Source organism: Syngnathoides biaculeatus, chromosome 8 (genome assembly GCF_019802595.1).
Source record: "Syngnathoides biaculeatus isolate LvHL_M chromosome 8, ASM1980259v1, whole genome shotgun sequence".
In the NCBI taxonomy this organism is placed as follows: Eukaryota; Metazoa; Chordata; class Actinopteri; order Syngnathiformes; family Syngnathidae; genus Syngnathoides; species Syngnathoides biaculeatus.
In genome coordinates, this window is record NC_084647.1 from 29,295,278 (window position 1) to 29,312,967 (window position 17,690).

At 37.4% G+C, this 17,690-nt stretch overlaps 1 protein-coding gene and 1 long non-coding RNA gene across 2 annotated transcripts; one reads left to right on the top strand and one right to left on the bottom strand.

The window, feature by feature from the left end:
- Positions 1–2,537: 2,537 nt before the first annotated feature.
- Positions 2,538–4,337, top strand: si:ch211-196c10.15 (uncharacterized). The gene is made up of 2 exons (XM_061826749.1): positions 2,538–3,108; positions 3,185–4,337. The coding sequence occupies exons 1-2, from the start codon at positions 2,740–2,742 to the stop codon at positions 3,737–3,739; spliced, it is 924 nt and encodes a 307-aa protein (XP_061682733.1). The 5' UTR covers positions 2,538–2,739; the 3' UTR covers positions 3,740–4,337.
- Positions 4,338–8,094: 3,757 nt separating this feature from the next.
- LOC133504483 (uncharacterized) lies at positions 8,095–16,151 on the bottom strand. Its single transcript, XR_009795970.1, has 3 exons — positions 14,545–16,151; positions 10,310–11,231; positions 8,095–10,217 (listed from the first exon to the last, which is right to left on the bottom strand). It is a non-coding gene; the product is annotated as an uncharacterized LOC133504483 (long non-coding RNA).
- Between the last annotated feature and the right edge of the window lie 1,539 nt (positions 16,152–17,690).

A 17,690-nucleotide genomic window follows, 5' to 3' on the forward strand; every position in this document is an offset into this window, starting at 1 on the left:
AACTTACATGAGTGCGTTGTTGTAAGCCACATTCAACAAGCTTGTTTGTCAATATTGTAGACAAACTACCCCATTACCGCGGAGTAAATTAACGATCGATGGTGTAGCGCCGGAGAAAAGGAGTCGGAGGCGGAGTGTCGGACACAGGAACAAAACTTGTTTTATTGGCAGACATCAAAACACTACTCGCATAACAGGGGGAACTCTGTGAACTCGTCACTCCGGAAGAGCAACAACAAAAACAGTCCGTGCGGAACCCCGCACCCCAACTTGAGGTCCCGCGGGTGAATTATGTAAACACCACAATGGTACCGGTTTTAAAACCGGTTAATCGTTTTTTGCTACAGCTGTTCGGTTAAAACCGGTTATGAAAGTAAGCGGTTTTTTGCGATCCCGAGATGGTACCTGTTTTTAGGCATGCTGTGTGGGAACAAGTTGTATAGTTTATGTCTTCCTTGAGTTTGGGTGCTTCAGCCATGCACATTTACATGTACATGAACAAAACAAACAGCTTGCATATATTGTTGTACACGTCTGGCACTGTCTAGCCAGTCGTGGATATTTCAGATCACTTGTAACTTCAGAAAACACCATGCAGTGTACTGGGAATGTTTTTTGTTTTGTTTAAATGTCTTTTCTTGAGCTAATCAATGACGTCATTGATTGGATCAGTGAATTATGACATAAAAGAACGATCAGCCGATTAGTATAAAATATCAATGATCATCTGATTCCAAACAAGCCATTAAAATCGGCATAAAGTCTAAATGATAGTTTATATTTTCATTTGTAGGTGTAGGGGGTATTTTATGCTACATCTTTCCCGGATTTGTACCATCGACCTCATTAGCTCAACACTGCTCTCACCAATCTGACTGTCATTTGGAGAGTGACAAACAGTATCTCTTTCTGGTGAGTCTCCCACAGACAGGCTGGTCTTTGCCTTCCATATTGTTTCATGTTGGTTAACTTCTTTAATTTGTGCATTGATCAAGGGTACAAATTTGCTAGTTTTTGTTTTCATTGATTATTTGTACCACACGCGACTAGGCTGAGAATTATTGAGCTGTTTAGATCTTTGTATTTTGGTTTTCTTTGACTTTATGTGCGAGCTGTCTCTCCCTTCTTGGGTCTTCCATCTGAGCATGTTGTGGGCAAAATGATTCCCAATAAACGACTACCACCCAGGAATCTCCATCGTGTGTAAATAGACATGACAGAGGCTACTACACTTAAGTGACAGCTGCCATATGTCACACCAGACAAACCTCTGGTATAACGCATCTCTTTATGCAATCATGATTATGGTGTACACATTTTAAATGTCACAGTTTTTCATTTGATTGGTTTATATTTATGGCCTGGTAGCATTTTTAAAACGTTGACTTTACAAATGTGTTACTGTAGGTTCGCAATAGACTACAGAGCCTGATGATGCCCATGTACCATCAGTGGTATTCATAGCACACTTTCAGAATCACTGCTCTAAATTATTTGCATGGTTGTACTAATTCTCCTTGTAAGAGGTCTGTGTAATGTATTTAATTGTTAAAGATCAGGACATCCCTGAGCCAAAACATAACATAAAAATGATCATCACCTGTCTCTTGTCTTTCTGTTTAGACATATGCAGTCCATGTGTGGGATGAAATCCGCAAAGTGGAGCGTGACTACAAAGTAGCTACCCAGAACAACACAATGGAGTACCAGCCAATGTTCCCTCTAATGTTTTACGTGTCTGAGCAGACACACTCAGGCCGTGACCGCTCCTTTTGACCACCGTGAACAACATCAGACGTATGCACTGTGGTCAGTCAGTTGAAGTGACATGGCTCTTAAAAGGTTCAGATTGCATTCCTATCAGAACATTTTAAGAACAATTTTGTGTTTTTGCAAACTTACACTGAAAACGTCAACAAACAAAAAAATACATTACAATACAAATATACACCAAACGAACTATTAACTATAAATTTGAAATGTCGCTTCCAAGTTTGTTTCATTTTTTTTTTAACCCACAATGATATCCCCGTCTGTTTTTCTTGGTGTAAAACTGAATTATTGCTTGCAGAATATGTTTCGCAATGCATGTGGAAAGCTGAACGATGCTCCCTAACAGTTTTAAAGTTAATGTTATGTTGCCTCCTATATTTAAAATACAGAATTAGCTTTTTGGGCAATGTATCGTCGATGCTTTCATCCTCAATCAGGCTGTGTCAAGGTGGAATTTTAACATTATACACCATCTCATCCTTTACTTTGTACTTTGGCTTCAGACCAGACCTTTTTTTATTAAAAAAAGAGAAAATCTCGTCCAGTTTCACCACTTTTTCTTCTATTATTCACATACCCCGGTGTTTGTAATTATGAGTGTAGCCCTTTAAAATGGAGGGGGGCGGTGTTAGGTAAATTAGGAAGTCGAGTGTGTGGCCAGGTGTGGCCCACTGGAAGTTCGACCAAGATGGCGACCGAGGCAGACGCTTGTTATCGCAGCTGAGCATTTTTGGATCTCTATCCCTTACTCCTGCTATGTGAGTTTTACTATGCGGCTATAAATGTCTACAAACAGTGTTTAAACAACCTCCCGGAGTTTTGGGACGCTTGTCCCACAATTTATAAAAGGATATTTTTTCCCCATGGCGGACGATAAACAGCTAAGCTTAAGCTAAACTAAAAACAAATCAAGGCTAATCTAAAGAAACAACGGAGTGACTGTACCGAACTTAACTAAACTTGACCATGCAAAGCGATAAAGGAACAAAGCGCAAAGACAAGAATAAAGGAGTTGCCTACCTAGAAGGAATGATTTTTGGCGTGCCCCTTGACGTGAACAAGGCTCGGAGTTCCTCCGCTAACGCTACGTCCAAGACTTCTTTCCATCCTTCTTCGGTCAATATGGACCATGACTATGACTGCACAGGTCTGCAAACCCAGCTCGATGGTGATGATGATCTAGTTCCTCTGCCACCATCTGCCACAGATACTCCAGTAAAACCAAGAGAGAAAAAACAAAAGGCAGAGATGTCTTTAGCTGATCTACAAGCTAGCATCCTCACTGCAATCAATGTGCGCGCCGACAACTTGGAAGGCATGATTACTAAGAATGCGGTGAGCATTGATGCCCTTAAAAAAATCAGTTGATTTTGCTTTTGCTGAAGTTGAATCTCTTAAATCTGACATGAAGGAAGTCCAGGCTGCTAGCGTAAAATATGAACAACAGATTGCAGACTTGCAGCGAAAGGTCAATGAAGCAGAACGTTATACTCGCAGATGGAACCTCAGACTTCACGGCATCCCTGAAGACAACCCAGAAGACATCAAGGCCAAAGTTATCAACATTTGCTTTTCTATGTTGCCTGGTTCTCAGCAGAAAATTACAGATAATATTGACATGACACATCGCCTAGGGAAATACCAGAGTTCCCAAAACCAGCTAAGAACCACCATCATCCGCTTCACAAACAGATCCACAAGAGATCTTCTGTGGAGAGTGGCAAAAAAGAGCGAATACCTCAAAAACCACAAGCTGAGATTTACTGAAGATCTAACAGCTGAAGACAAGGCAATACGCAACAAGCTGTGGCCAATGATTGAAGCGGCAAGGAAAAATGGGAAAAAGGCTCACTTTGCAGGCACCCGTGTTATCGTCGATGGAAAAGAAACATGCCCAGACAATAGTGATGCTTTGCAGGCTAATACCCCATCCAGTGGTGGATCCACTCAGTTAAAAGGTCGCTGAACTCAACGCAACTTCACTCAGAATGATCGACAAAGAAAATTGAAGAAGAATGAGGAGGAACAGAAGTGCCTTCACAGGTTGTAGAATACTGAAGACAACAGACAATACAAGGGCTCGTTATCACAAGTATGGCTAAAGTTTTAAGGGAGGAGCGTTAAAATTCAAAGGACAATTTTGGACCTTTATCTCTTCCCACTTAACTTCTTGTCCTTTTCTGGATTAAAAGTTTAAGTGTTGCTAAACTTCTATATGTTCTACCTCATTGATGGTATGTTTAACACTGGTTTATATGTTAATAGGTACATTTTTAAATTCTCAGGGATAGAGATTTTTTTTTTCTTCGTTACTTGAAACTATCTTTCTATAGTTCTTGTTCGTAGTATATTTTTTTTGTTACATTGTGTTTCTCTGTTTCTCTTAATGTCAGGGGGTTAAGACAAAACATTAAAAGGAAAGCTTTATTTTTATTTGCAAAACAACAAAAAACTGATTTCGCTTTCTTTCAGGAGACACACTCGCTTAAGAACGATACAACTTTTTGGAAGACCCAATGGGGCAATGACATCTGGTTATCTCATTGTTCAGAAAGAGCAGCAGGTACAGCTGTTTTAAATAATTCCTTCAATGGGAAAATCTTGCACAGTGAAGCTGATACTAAAGGTCACTTTCTTATTATAATTATTAATACCAATGATACCATAATTTTCTTAGTTAACATATATGGATACAATTCAAAAAGTGAAAATGATACCCTATTCAGAGTTTTAGAATCTCGTTTCCTATATTGGCTCTCTAAATATCCAAGCGCAAAGATAATAATGGGCGGTGATTTTAACATTGCTCTTAACGGTCTCAAAGATAGGTGGCCTCCGCGCTCTAATCCCTCATTAGCATCTACTCTAATACAGTTCATGCATAAATTTGATTTGACTGACATATGGAGAGAAAAAAATCCTGGAATGTCCTTATATACTTGGAATAATAAAACTAACACTAGTTTGTCAAGAATAGATTTTTGTCTGATTTCCAATGGATTTGACAAAAATGTCATTACTGTCAATATTATTCCATCTCCTCTTACTGACCATAAAGCAATAAATCCTTCTAAACCCTCGTACTTGTTGTAGGAATTCTTACTGGAAATTAAACAGCTCTATTCTTAAACATGAAGCTGCTTCTAAGACCATCCCATCTTTAATTGATCATTACTGGCAAAAAGCCTTACTTGAAAATAAGTTTTGCACTAACTGGGAACTTTTAAAATTCGAACTATCAAAATTTTTGAGGACATACAGTAGTTCAGTTGTTAAAGCAAAAAAAGCTGAAGAAGAAAACATCTCAGAAATAACGGCTTTGACACAAAAAAACAGAGCTAACTTATCTGAAAGTGAATCTCATCTCTTAATACAGTTACAACTTAAATTAGATGATTTATAAAGGATGAAAGCTGAGGGGGCTTTTATTAGAAGTAGAAGGAGGTGGATGGAGGAAGGAGAACAGAATACTGCCTATTTTTTCCGGCTTGAAAAATCTCACAGCAAACTTAATACTATACAAAAACTAAACATTGACGGAAACATCACAGACGATCCCAAAAAGATAGCTAAATACTGCTCTGATTTTTATACCAAACTCTATGATTCTAAATACTGTGAAGACCTCACCAGCCACTTTATGGTATCTCTCACAAACACTAAGTCAATTGATCTCGGCCTGAAAGAGTCCTGTGACCAACCACTAATAATACAAGAAATTATCTCAGCAATAGATCATCTTAAATTAAATAAATCCCCAGGTACAGATGGCATTACTTCCGAATTTTACAAAGCTTTTTCTAAGCAGTTAGCTCCCTTCCTCCTTGCTCTCTTCTCAGAATGTATTCATAATGAATCCCTCCCTCCAACTTTAACTCAAGGCCTTATAACTTTAACACCCAAACCCAAAAAAGATTTACTTCTTATTGATAATTGGCGCCCAATATCATTACTAAATAATGACTACAAAATTTTTGCCTCAATATTTGCCAAAAGAATGAAATTTGTTTTAGATTATATAATTGAGACTCAATCCGGTTTTATGAGAAATAGACACATTTCCAACAATATAAGATTAGTTCTTGATTTAATTGACTATGCAGAGCTATGTCCAGATGAAAGTTTCATCCTTAGATTTCTATAAGGCTTTCGATACAATTGAACATAACTTTATATTCCATGCATTAGACAAGTTTAATTTTGGCCCACTTTTCAAAAGTGCTGTCCGAACAATGTACAAAAATGGAAACTCATCTATTAAAATGCATGCTGGCACTTCCCCCCGATTTCCTCTTAGACGTGGAGTAAGACAAGGATGTCCAATATCACCCTATCTCTTTCTTCTTTGTACACAGCTTCTCACCGACTCTATTAAGGTCAGCCCATTGAAAGGTATTCTAATAGCAGACAAAGAAATTTTCATAAGTCTGTTGGCCGATGATACTACACTTTTCTTAAAAAATAGATGTCAGATTTCTCTTGCTATTGATGTGGTTAACACTTTTTCTCTTGCCTCTGGGCTCTGCTTAAATATTAAAAAATGTGAACTACTTGCCCTCAAGACTTGTAATATCTCTTCAATCTGTAATATACCTATAAAAGACTGTCACATATTTAGGCATATTTATAAATAAAGATATGGAAACTAGATGTGATTTAAACTTTAATCCTGTTATCGACAAAACTCAGAAAAAACTTAATCAGTGGCTGCAAAGGGATTTATCTTTGAGGGGCAGAACTTTATTAACTAAAGCTGAAGGTATATCCCGGCTCACCTATGCTGCCTCATCGCTTGGTGTTAATAAAAACATTCTAAAAAATATCGACAAAATGCTCTTTAACTTCGTATGGAAAAATAAAACTCACTATATTAAGAAATCGGTTGTAATGAATACTCATGACAAAGGAGGCCTAAATTTTTTTAGACTTTCAAACATTAAATAATACTTTTAAAATTAATTGGCTGAAGCACTTCATTAAAGACCCCTCCTCAATTTGGAATTTCATACCAAATTTTGTCTTCTCTAAAGTAGGTGGCCTACATTTTCTTTTACTGTGCAATTACAAGATTGAAAAAATCCCATTGAAATTATCAAACTTTCACATACAGATGCTTCTCTCATGGTCTTTAATATATAAACATAACTTCTCTCCGCACAGATATTACATATGGAATAACAAAGACATAACATACAGAAACAAATCCTTATTTTACCCTGCCTGGTTTTCTCATAATATACTACTGGTTCAGCAGCTGTTTGATTCCGATGGCTTGCTGTTTACTTATGAAGAATTTATTTCAAAACACAATGTGTTAATCCCTACTGACGAATTTAAAATAATCATTAATGCAATTCCTGCTGGTGTCTCTTTGCTATTTAGAAGCCCAGCGGACCAAATACCAGCTCCTTTACATCTTGAGCCATCTAAAAGCGAAGTAGGCAGGATTTGTTTCTCGCGAACACGTAAAAACAATCGTTCCATACGTACTTTATTTCAAAGGGACATATTGTCTCTTGCTCACATAACATCTTATTGGAATCAATTATTACATAATCTTGACTGGAAAAGAATCTGGATCTTACCAACTAGATATATGATTAACAACAAAATAAAAAGTATCTTAAGTTAATTCATCAAATTTATCCTTCCAAAATATTTATTTTACAGCGTTTTAAAAAACAAATTGATACTGATTGCTCTTTCTGTTCAAACTGCCCTGAAGATAATTTTCACTTATTTTGGTCTTGCCCTGTCTCCAATAATTTCTGGAAAGAAGTTTGTATTTTTATTTCTACTTTTATTGACAACAGTTTTACTGTTTGTTTTGAAAATATACTGTTTGGTTTCACGTCTTTTACCTCGTCTAAAAACACACTATTATATGATTAATCTTATAATTTTACTAGCTAAATTTCATATTCATAAATGTAGGTGTATAAATAAAAATCCTTGTTTTATTTTCTTTCAAAATGAAACTAGACAGTATATTCATACCATTAAGAATTCTTTGAACGCTAAAGCCATTAAAATGGTAAATTTGTGTAGTTTATTTCATGTTTTTCTGTAGAATGTAATCTTGTTTTTGACCCCCCCTGGCAAATTGTCTTCTGCATTGAATTGTATTGTTCTGTTTAATGTTCAATAAAGGAAAGAAGAAAAAAAAAAAAAAGACTGGATGGGTCATTGAACACCAAACTGAAGTTGCCAAAGTAGATATCCGCCATCTTGGTACTCCCAAAGCAAACTCTACGTTAATCGCCAGTTTTGTGGCTGTGAAAAAACATTCCACAGGTAAGTAAGAAAGATTTACTTTGTCACTGTTAAAGTTTGTTTGTTCAGGGTTTTTTACTTTCTGATGATCTTAATTCACTTGAGCAGTTTTGTTCATGGTTGTTGTTCACTGTTCACTCTCTGCGTCACCTTTATAGGCCGATGGTTTTTCGTGAAAAAACGATGTAAATATTTTCCTAGACTTCATCAGTGGATAAGCAAGAAAACAAATTTTTTTGATGAATTTCATAATACAGAACTCTGCAAATTGAATTTGATTTTCAGATCCGAGGAAATAAGTTTAAATTGTCTGTCTGAAATTGGACATCGCAGAGACAACAAATGAACAATGCGTTTAGCATGTATTTTCCCATTGTGAGTCCTTATTTCCAAAAATATATCTAGCTGATTGATGTCAAATTTAATGTTTTTATGACAAAAAATGCTTACTTTAAAAAAAAAATGAAAATGACATAACACGCGCGGCTCAACGGCTGCACTTAGTGTTTAGCTATGTTATGATGATAGTGCTTCACAGCGTATTTTGGAAAAAGTTAACATGTCACGGAAATTGGACCCTAGGTAATATGCAAGGTTTCTTTGTAGTCACGGTGTGTTGGAAATTTATTTCTAAATCATCATAAACTTAAGTTAGTAATCTGACTCCAATTTGTGACATTACCCAACTGCCACTCATCCAACAATACGCGCGCTCGTTCTGCAATAGAAAGGTATGAGGAAGCCGTCATTTTCACACACGAGTGGATTTATTCCTTCAACAAACACCTGGGTCTCGGGTCCCTCTCATTACAACCCTGTACGTCTCTGTTGCCACCAGCAGACGTACTCTACATCTGAGTTTCCCAGAACAATTTTAAAGTACAATCTACTAATTCACTATTGGTTCTGTGTCTACTGTAGGTATCCTTGGGGCTCTCTAATTGGTCTCCTTTGGTCCGCCGGATGTTGGCCCGACTCCTCCCCTGCAGAATCGCGTGCTGGCTCCTGGTGGTGGTTTCCTGACAGTAGTTTTTCCACCAACTGTCTCTGAGTCCTCTCGTCTCCGCATCCTCCTTGCAGTTAGCACCGTCAGTTCTAAAACATTCCATTCTTGCACCACATACCCTGTTTCGTTCCACCAGTCACACACTCAGCACTTTACAGTCTCACACTTTCTTACACAGGATGTAGCAACATCCAATGAACCACTTTAAGCTCAAACTCTTATATTCCTTTAGGTGTTATATGTCTTTCCTTTGCACTTAGCCTTTTTTGGCTTACCAAGTCGAATAAAAAAATCCTTCATGTTACCAGAACTGAAGAAATGTGAAGCTCACACGACCAGTTTTAATTCTACATGCAAAATTTGAGAAAACCCCCGCCATAATCCACCCTATAAACTTTGTCATCCGGATGTTTTGGGAGGACCAAGATGGCGGCTTCAACCAATTGACACACTGCTGATGTGTATGGGCTATCCAGTCTTTTTTTTTTTTTTTTTTTTTTTTTTGTAGGTCAGTGGTGTGGCCGAGCAGTAGCTCTTTGTGAGAGGCAGTGTGCTGCCACGATTAAAAAAAATATATTTCCTCTGCACTGAGAGTGTGCGCAGTTTAGAGGGAACATTGGTACCAGCTAAAAGGCCTGGAGCCCGGAGAATGCTAAAGAATCTCAGTACGTCTCCTCAACATGAGCAATGAAGCCAGCGACACACTGAGCAGAGATACACACCTAGATTTTTTACAATTTAGAACACCTAACACATGTTACAGGATGAATACATACTGTCTGCTCCAGATATGGGCAACTCGCACGATTACGTGGACAATGTAATAATCAGGTCTACCTGTAATTTTCATCATACAAAGGATATAAAAAAATTGGACCGCTCAGTGGCCACCACCTTTTGGTTGAGAGTAATTTCTACTCTGTAGCACGTGGTGTATGTTAGTGCTTTATGTTAGTGCTTTACATGTGGTTTGGTTGGCTGGAGTGGCAGTGAACATTGGCCCCACTCGTTCTGAAAATCTCTCAGCAGCTACGAATTTGATTGGATTTACATGCTCTGTACCACCTGCTGAGTTTGGGGTGTCCTCAGTTGTGGTCAGCTGCACCCTTTGTTGTCGAGGCACTTTGTCATATTTCCCCCTCTTCCTCTCATGTTTCATGTACATCTAAGATAACATTTGAACACTGCAGATCACCACCACAGTACCACACATAAAAAAAGTAATCAAATTATCAAGAGCACATGCTTGTTTCTCACTTCAAAACAAGATTCCATATTTTCCGGTATGTACGTCGCTCCGGAGTACAAGTTGCACCAGCCATAAAATCTATAAGAAATGAGAAAAAAACATATATAAGTCGCACTTTTGGGGGAAATTTATTTGATAAAATCCAACCCCAAAAACAGATGCATCATTTAAAATTTAATGACAAACAATTTTAAATAAAAATAGAATAGAGGCAACAACCCCTGCTAAAAACTTTCTATAGAAATCTATAGACTTCTAAAGAATTTGTATAGAACAACTTGTCCTATAGACCTTTGGCTGTGACTTTCTATAGAATTTCTATAGAACAACTGTAGAAATTGTATAGAAAGGTTTGAAGAACAGAAAGGGGGACAGTGCTTGATCTCAAATTTCTATAGAATTTGTACAGAATATAATTTCTTTAGAACAATTTTCAAGCAACACCAGCGTTCATACACATTCTGAAGTCGGATAATAAAATGCATCAAGTATTTGTTACAATATATAAATACTTTAATGAATATGGAGATTTCAAAATAGGGCAAGTCATATCAGACAAGCCACTATTATAAAGCCTACATCTTGAAAAATCGGAAACCAGCTGTCAACGTTAAAGGAATATAAGAGTTTGAGCTTAAAGTAGTTCATTAGATGTTGCTGCATCCTGTGTAAGAAAGTATGAGACTGTAAAGTGCTGAGTGTGTGACTGGTGAAACGAAACAGGGTATGTGGTCCAAGAATGGAATGTTTTAGAACAGACGGTGCTAACTGCAAGGAGGGTGCGGAGACAGAGGACTCAAGAGGCAGTTGGTGGGAAAACTACTGTCAGGAAACCACCACCAGGAGGAGCCAGCACGCGATTCTGCAGGGGAGGAGTTGGGCCAACATCCAGCGGACCAAAGGAGACCAATGAGAGAGGGCCAAGGATACCTGAAGGAGACACAGAACCAATAGTGAATCAGTAGATTGTACTTTAAAATTGTTCTGGGAAACTCAGATGTAGAGTACGTCGGCTGAGGGAACAGAGACGTACAGGGTTGTAATGAGAGGGACCCGAGACCCAGGTGTGTGTTGAAGGAATAAATCCACTCGTGTGTGAAAATGCCGGCTTCCTGATGCCTTTCTATTGCAGAACGAGCGCGCATATTGTTGGATGAGTGGCAGTTGGGTAAGGTCACAAATTGGAGTCAGATTACTAACTTAAGTTTATGATGATTTAGAAATAAAATATCCAACAGTGTGTTGAGAGGACAATACCTTCACAAACTTTCAAACACTATCAACCAATTAGCTAACAGATCAAGGAGAAGTCATCTGACCAAATCCGGATTTGAACCAGTATTCCACAGTTTTAAAGATGCGGATTGTGAAAATCACTCAATCAACTGGATTTTCATCCATTACATCTTGAGTAACCAACATGACCAACAAAAATAAATAGCTGAAATTTTTTCTAGTTCGCGTTTTAAAGTTTGCAGAGGTGTACCCACACGAAAATTTCCAACTGTTCTCTGGGTGTGGGAAATGGGGATAGGTTTGCATGTTTTGCCTGCCAGTTGACTGAAGGAGAAGAAGAAAATGCATCAGATCAGTTAACTCAAGCTTGAATCTTGCTACTCAACCAAATATATTTTAAATATCCTGAAACACTGGCCTCCACCATTGAGGAGATATATTTTATCAATTAAGGGTGGCAGCTGTGCCGATTACATTTATAATTAATCCAAAATATCTGTTCTTTTTTCAGCTAAAACAAGTGTTTATGGTACCCACCCAACTTCCTTGGGGCTGAATGATGGATATAGTAAAAGTGACCAGTAAGTTATTTTTCCCCAGTTGTGCATGGTGAAATCATAATTGGCATGTCTCATTTAATTCTTTCACTGCATGCATATCACCAATGTCATTCATTGATGTAGTATTTTTTATATAAATGTATAATTAGAGATATTTGGTTTTAATTTTTCAAAGAGTCCAGGAATTCAATGAATTGATGTCATCATGACTATATCCATCACCTTTCCAGTGATGTGATATTGCAGGTCATGGCTTATTTTCTTTACACCTCCAAAAACCTCCTGAAGTGGAGGATTTGGAAAGTAATGCCAGTCCTGTAATTGCCCTGCAAGACCATCAAAGTAATGCATGTTCTGTTTAAAGGACTTTATAAGAAGAAATCTGGCCCAAAGAGCACAATAAAAAAACTTGGTTACTATGATATCCTGTTTTATTCATACTGTTTTAGGCAGTTGAACAGGTGGTCCACCATCACCATGAAGAACCCCAAGACATTCAAAACCAAGACATCTACCATCAACCTCGAGGCATCCACCAACAAACATGAGCCTCTCCCATTCCTCCAAAGAGAGTTGGCCTATGTAAGAAGCAAGTAAGCTAAATGTCAACGAATAACTCGTCTTAAACCTTTTTTTGTCATATTTCTTCTTTTGCACTGTGCTTGAGTTGTTTTTCAGGGTTCCAAAAAAAGGCTCATGCTGCTCACTGAGATAAGGGACACCGGCAGGCATCAAGACCATAGACACTGACATTGTACTGATAAAATATCTGGCCAACTTCATTGTCCTTGAACAGAAGGTGACGGAAGACCCTTCTGCTTCTGGAGAACTGGTATGATCAAGTATGGAAAAAGTTGTTGAGTTTAATTTTAACAACAAAAGTAATTCCCAATTTTGCCCTCCTCTTTTTGATTTGCAGAAATTCCAAATGTTGAAAGTTGGATGGGTAACCCTCAAGGAAAATATCAAACGGATCCTGAAGAGGTAATTGATTGTTATATATTTTGTCCAGAATGTAATTTTTACCTTTAATGTACAGTTGAGAATAAATTGAAGATTTTGTTCTTGTTTTAACTTTCAAATGATATTGCATTTATTAATACAATTGAAAGTATTTTGTGTGCTGTTTGCAGACTTCTGAACAATAAGGTCCTTCAAATGCTATTTCTAAAAACAAAATATGGATTCTTGTGTTTGATAGATTCCTAACTGACAGTTATAATGTTTGCCAGATGTAATAATAACCAAGTCTCTTAATTGTGAACTCAGAATGTGTCTTGGGAAACCACGAGGGCACCCTGAGTAATTTAAAAAGTGCAGCCACGTCATGCCTGAAATATGCGCCTGACAGATGCGGTGGTAGTGCCAGGAAACAGGGCGGAAGAACAGGATGGACAGTAAATATGAGAGACACATAGTTAAAGTTCACATAGTGTAATATATTTTATTTCGTTTGTAACATAATTTAAGCAAAAAGTTATTTGTTCTAAATGTCAGAAAAAAGTTTTATTCTAAAAGTTAAACATGCATGTTGTCAGATTCCGCTTATCTGCAGGACTAATCAGGAGAAATGTCCTGACGGACTCTCCATTTAAAGGGTTAAGCTACCCCTTTACCCCAGCCGACTCTAATGCCGTATATGCCGGGGGACGAGAGCTTTCGAAGCCGGTGTTGACATGAATTAGTCTAAGTGAACTAACTGCCTTTAGTTTTGCAAAGCCAATCCAATCTGCCCTCACTTGTTAGCTTTAGTAATCATACAGAGTAAAAGGATAATAAAGTGATCGCTTCATTTTTATAGCAGCTTCATCTCTTATGAATCGATTGCACTTGTCATTGCCCTAGTAAGTTTAACAATCCTTATTAGGATCGTACGGATTTGTTTTTATATGAAGCTGCAGTTTATCAATGAGTTACTTTTTAAAAGGGAATTATGACTAGGTGTTATTAATGTTGTCGACGATCAATCATTAAAGAGGTTGTATGGTAAAAATGAGACAACTCATTATAATGATGAGTACGATAGATGAAAGTGAAATTAAGGTGTTTAATAAAATTATAATTGTTCAGATAACCTTCATTACTCGACAGTTACTCCCGTCAGACGCGGGGTACAATTGCAATGTTGAGGCAAAATTGATGTCAATTGAACATAAATCAATAAAAGGAGATAATGATTAATATGATGAAACTGAGGGTAAGTACAATTGAGTATATGATAAATGTAATACAAAGCAATAGAAATGAAGCAAGGTTAAAAGTATTCAAAAGCATTAGGTTATCGGGAAAGTATAACTTTTTGATTGAGCCTTTTTGGGGTGATCAAGTCCTACCAAGCTCGAAGCCCAATTTAGTAATAAGGAATTTTAGAGTTAAGGATAAATTGTACAGCCAACTTGTCCTTCTTAAGTATCCATGTAATATCGATGGCATTACCCTACAATTACCTTATTATGGTAGTCTTTTTACTTGTGCCCAATCAAAGAGAAGAAGAAGAAATCAAAATAAGCATCTTAAATTGCTTGAAGATTTCCTCCCGTCAGCATTTTCCTCTGATATTACCCAAAAAGAAGGACCTTTTGTCTCCCTGTCTGTGAGAAACGAACAGAGAGCCTCGTACTTCCGTGTACAAGGCTTTTATAGCTTTTTGGGAGAACATTCTAGAATGTTTTTGGCTTTACTACGCCCAGTGGGAAGTACTCTTTGTTTTGATGTTGAGTACATTTCGCCATCCCTGTGATGTCTTGATATGCCCCTTTTCAGCTCACCCAAAATAGGGCAAAGGTGGCCGCAAATGCAACCATTACTTTCCATAACATTAATCTCTTAACAATAAGCAATATTTTTACCTGGTAGATGCAGTTACTATCTTTCTTTACATTCATTTTAATTTCCAAGCAATAAGCAATAAATGTATAAATATTCTTGTGAATACAATTTCCTCATGCATTCAACAGGCTTTTTCTTGTTGGTCACACATCGTGTGTTGCCTTGTCTGAGAGAGACAGTCATACACAGGTTATATCCTTTACACAAAGCAGTTACACAGCATCATCTACTTCAATATAAGAGAGATAAAAAGAATGTTAAAACTGTATTAAAGAAAAAGGTAGGATCAGAGCTTCCAAACATCCTATTTGGCAATTCAAGGGGTGCTGCAAGGATCCTGTTTGGCAATTCAATGGTGTTACAAGCATCCTGTTTGGAAATTCAAGGGTGTTGCAAGCATCCTGTTTGGTGCTCGCAAACATCCTGTTTGCTTCAGCGTTCTTGCCGCTACAAACCGCAGGGTGTGAACAGCTGCTGAAATTCATCCTGCTGATATCTTTATAATAAAACAAAGATGTGAATACAAAGATATAAAATCAATCAGGTTTTAAGGTTACTGACTTTGGTATGTATATGTATTGTGGTAAGAATTTGTGGGAGAATGTTTATTTGACCCGGTTAAAGTATAATTTGGTTTGGCGACATCTAGTGTCTGAACTAAGAGTTGGTTCTGGGGGTCAGCTCAACACATGAACCCTGTTCACTCAAGCCAATTATTATCAATTGCTCCATTGCTTCACGTGGCATGGCAACCTTAATTGTTTGGAATTGTCTGTAGTTTGATTTAAAAAAAAAACAGACTGGTTTCACACTGCATAATAAAGGTTTCAATTTAGAATGTTTTTTTTTTAATGACTCATTTTCCATGGAGCATGGCAATGTTTTTTCTATTTTCTAAGGCAACGTTGATTGTATGTAAGATTGTCACAATGCAATTTACAAATACAATGTACAAGCAATCTTGTTTCAGTTCTTTAGAACAGTTCTGTAGAACTTCACAACAAAGTTGTATAGAACAATGTCTATAGAACTTATATAGAATTTCTGTAGAACCTGGGTCCTAAAGTTCTACAGAATTTCTGTAGAATGTTTCAATGGAAATTCTTTAGAACTGTTCTATAGAACTTTTTTAGGATGGAGAGGCTGAATGGTATGCTTAGACTACATGACAACTGAGAACGTGTCTGGTATGTTAACATAACATATTAAGAGTTATTCCGATAACTATAGCATAAATAACAAACTAAGAAATTTACCAAAACCATCTGTGTCACTTCAACTAAAATCCAATAAAATCTTCATCTTCAGTGTCACTTATCAACAAGTCCGCCAACTCCAGAGGTAGACGACGCGCCGCTTCCTCTTCTACGTCGCTTACATCAGACTCATCGTCGGTTGCAGTTACAACTAGCCTATTCCAGCCTTTGTAAATCCCGACAAGATGGGGATGGTTTTGATTGTCAAAGAAGCCCATACTTTGCGAGCCATCCAATGACTTTTTGTTGCATGGCGGATTCACCCAGAAGCTATCCTTTCGCAATGATGCAGAGACAGTTTGTCCCAGTGAGGTTGCTGTAGTCCACATGCTTCGAGTCGAACACCGATCATGTCGGAAAAACTACATAATTATGGAAATGCTTTTGACAAAGGTTGCTCAAAGAAAAAAATATGAGTACCACAAAAGTTTTCAACAAGAATGCATTTGTCCTCGTCATTGCCAATAAACATTTTGCCATCTTAAAAAAATTAAAACAAGATGATCAAACGAATAAAAGACATGCCTTTGTCGGCAAGAACCTTTCACCATCGTACCATGATGATGAAAAATCAAATCGAATTACATTCACGATAAACAGAGGGAAGTCTCAACGCCAGCATGAAGCTTAATCTAACAACATATGAAGCACCACAAGTTGCATTCATGGTAAGAAGTACTTTTGTCATCATTGGTTAGCAAAATTATAACAATGTTGTTTAAAATAATCAACAGAATATGATGATGACACATGTAGCACCCCTGATTTACGTACGCAGATCTTTTGTTACATTCTGAGACACATACATACACATACCCAACCCACCTACTATTTTTTTTCCTTTTTTTATTAGCTCTATACACACCTACATGTCATTTGGAAGCCACGAAGCTCTCGTCTTTTGCTCCTGTGCAATCCATTTTTCATGATTTTTTTGAACGGGGTCTTTTGATAAAAGTATGAAGAGTAAATCCATCCTCCCGAGTGTTCGAGCAATATCCAGCATTACAACGAGCCGGCATTTTGGGTAAAATGAAAGAACGAAGAGCTACCTTCCCGCAGGTAAAACTGGTATAAACACAACAACCCGCCTGAGTGGACGTCTGCAAATAACATAACTTCCTGCTTCTTCTCAAAAAAACAAACAAAAAAAAAACCTCGAGACGATTTTCATAGCGGGAATTACAAAAAGCCATATACGTCAAAATCACGTGTGGGGGAAAAAATCAGATGCCTTTTTTTCAATTAAAAACATACTAAAAATTATGCTTTTCCTGTCAGTGGCTCCTTTTAATTTACCAGCAAATTTAATCAACGTCCGAAGTGTGGGCCTGTTTAGTTAAATATTGTTGATATGCAGTACTTGGACACAGAGTAATCATTTTCAGGCCTGTTAAGTGAAACAGCACAGTGGTTGGGAATTATTGGACTATGAAACGATTGTATTTTGATGTGATATAAATTTTGTGATAAGTTGAAATGGTTATTGGATTCAATGTAACTTCAGT

Coding starts and splice junctions, on each gene's coding strand:
- si:ch211-196c10.15 (XM_061826749.1), top strand. CDS start 2,740: ATGCAAAGCGATAAAGGAACAAAGCGCAAAGACAAGAATAAAGGAGTT. Junction 3,109..3,184: donor GCATGATTACTAAGAATGCG/GTGAGCATTGAT, acceptor TCTGACATGAAG/GAAGTCCAGGCTGCTAGCGT.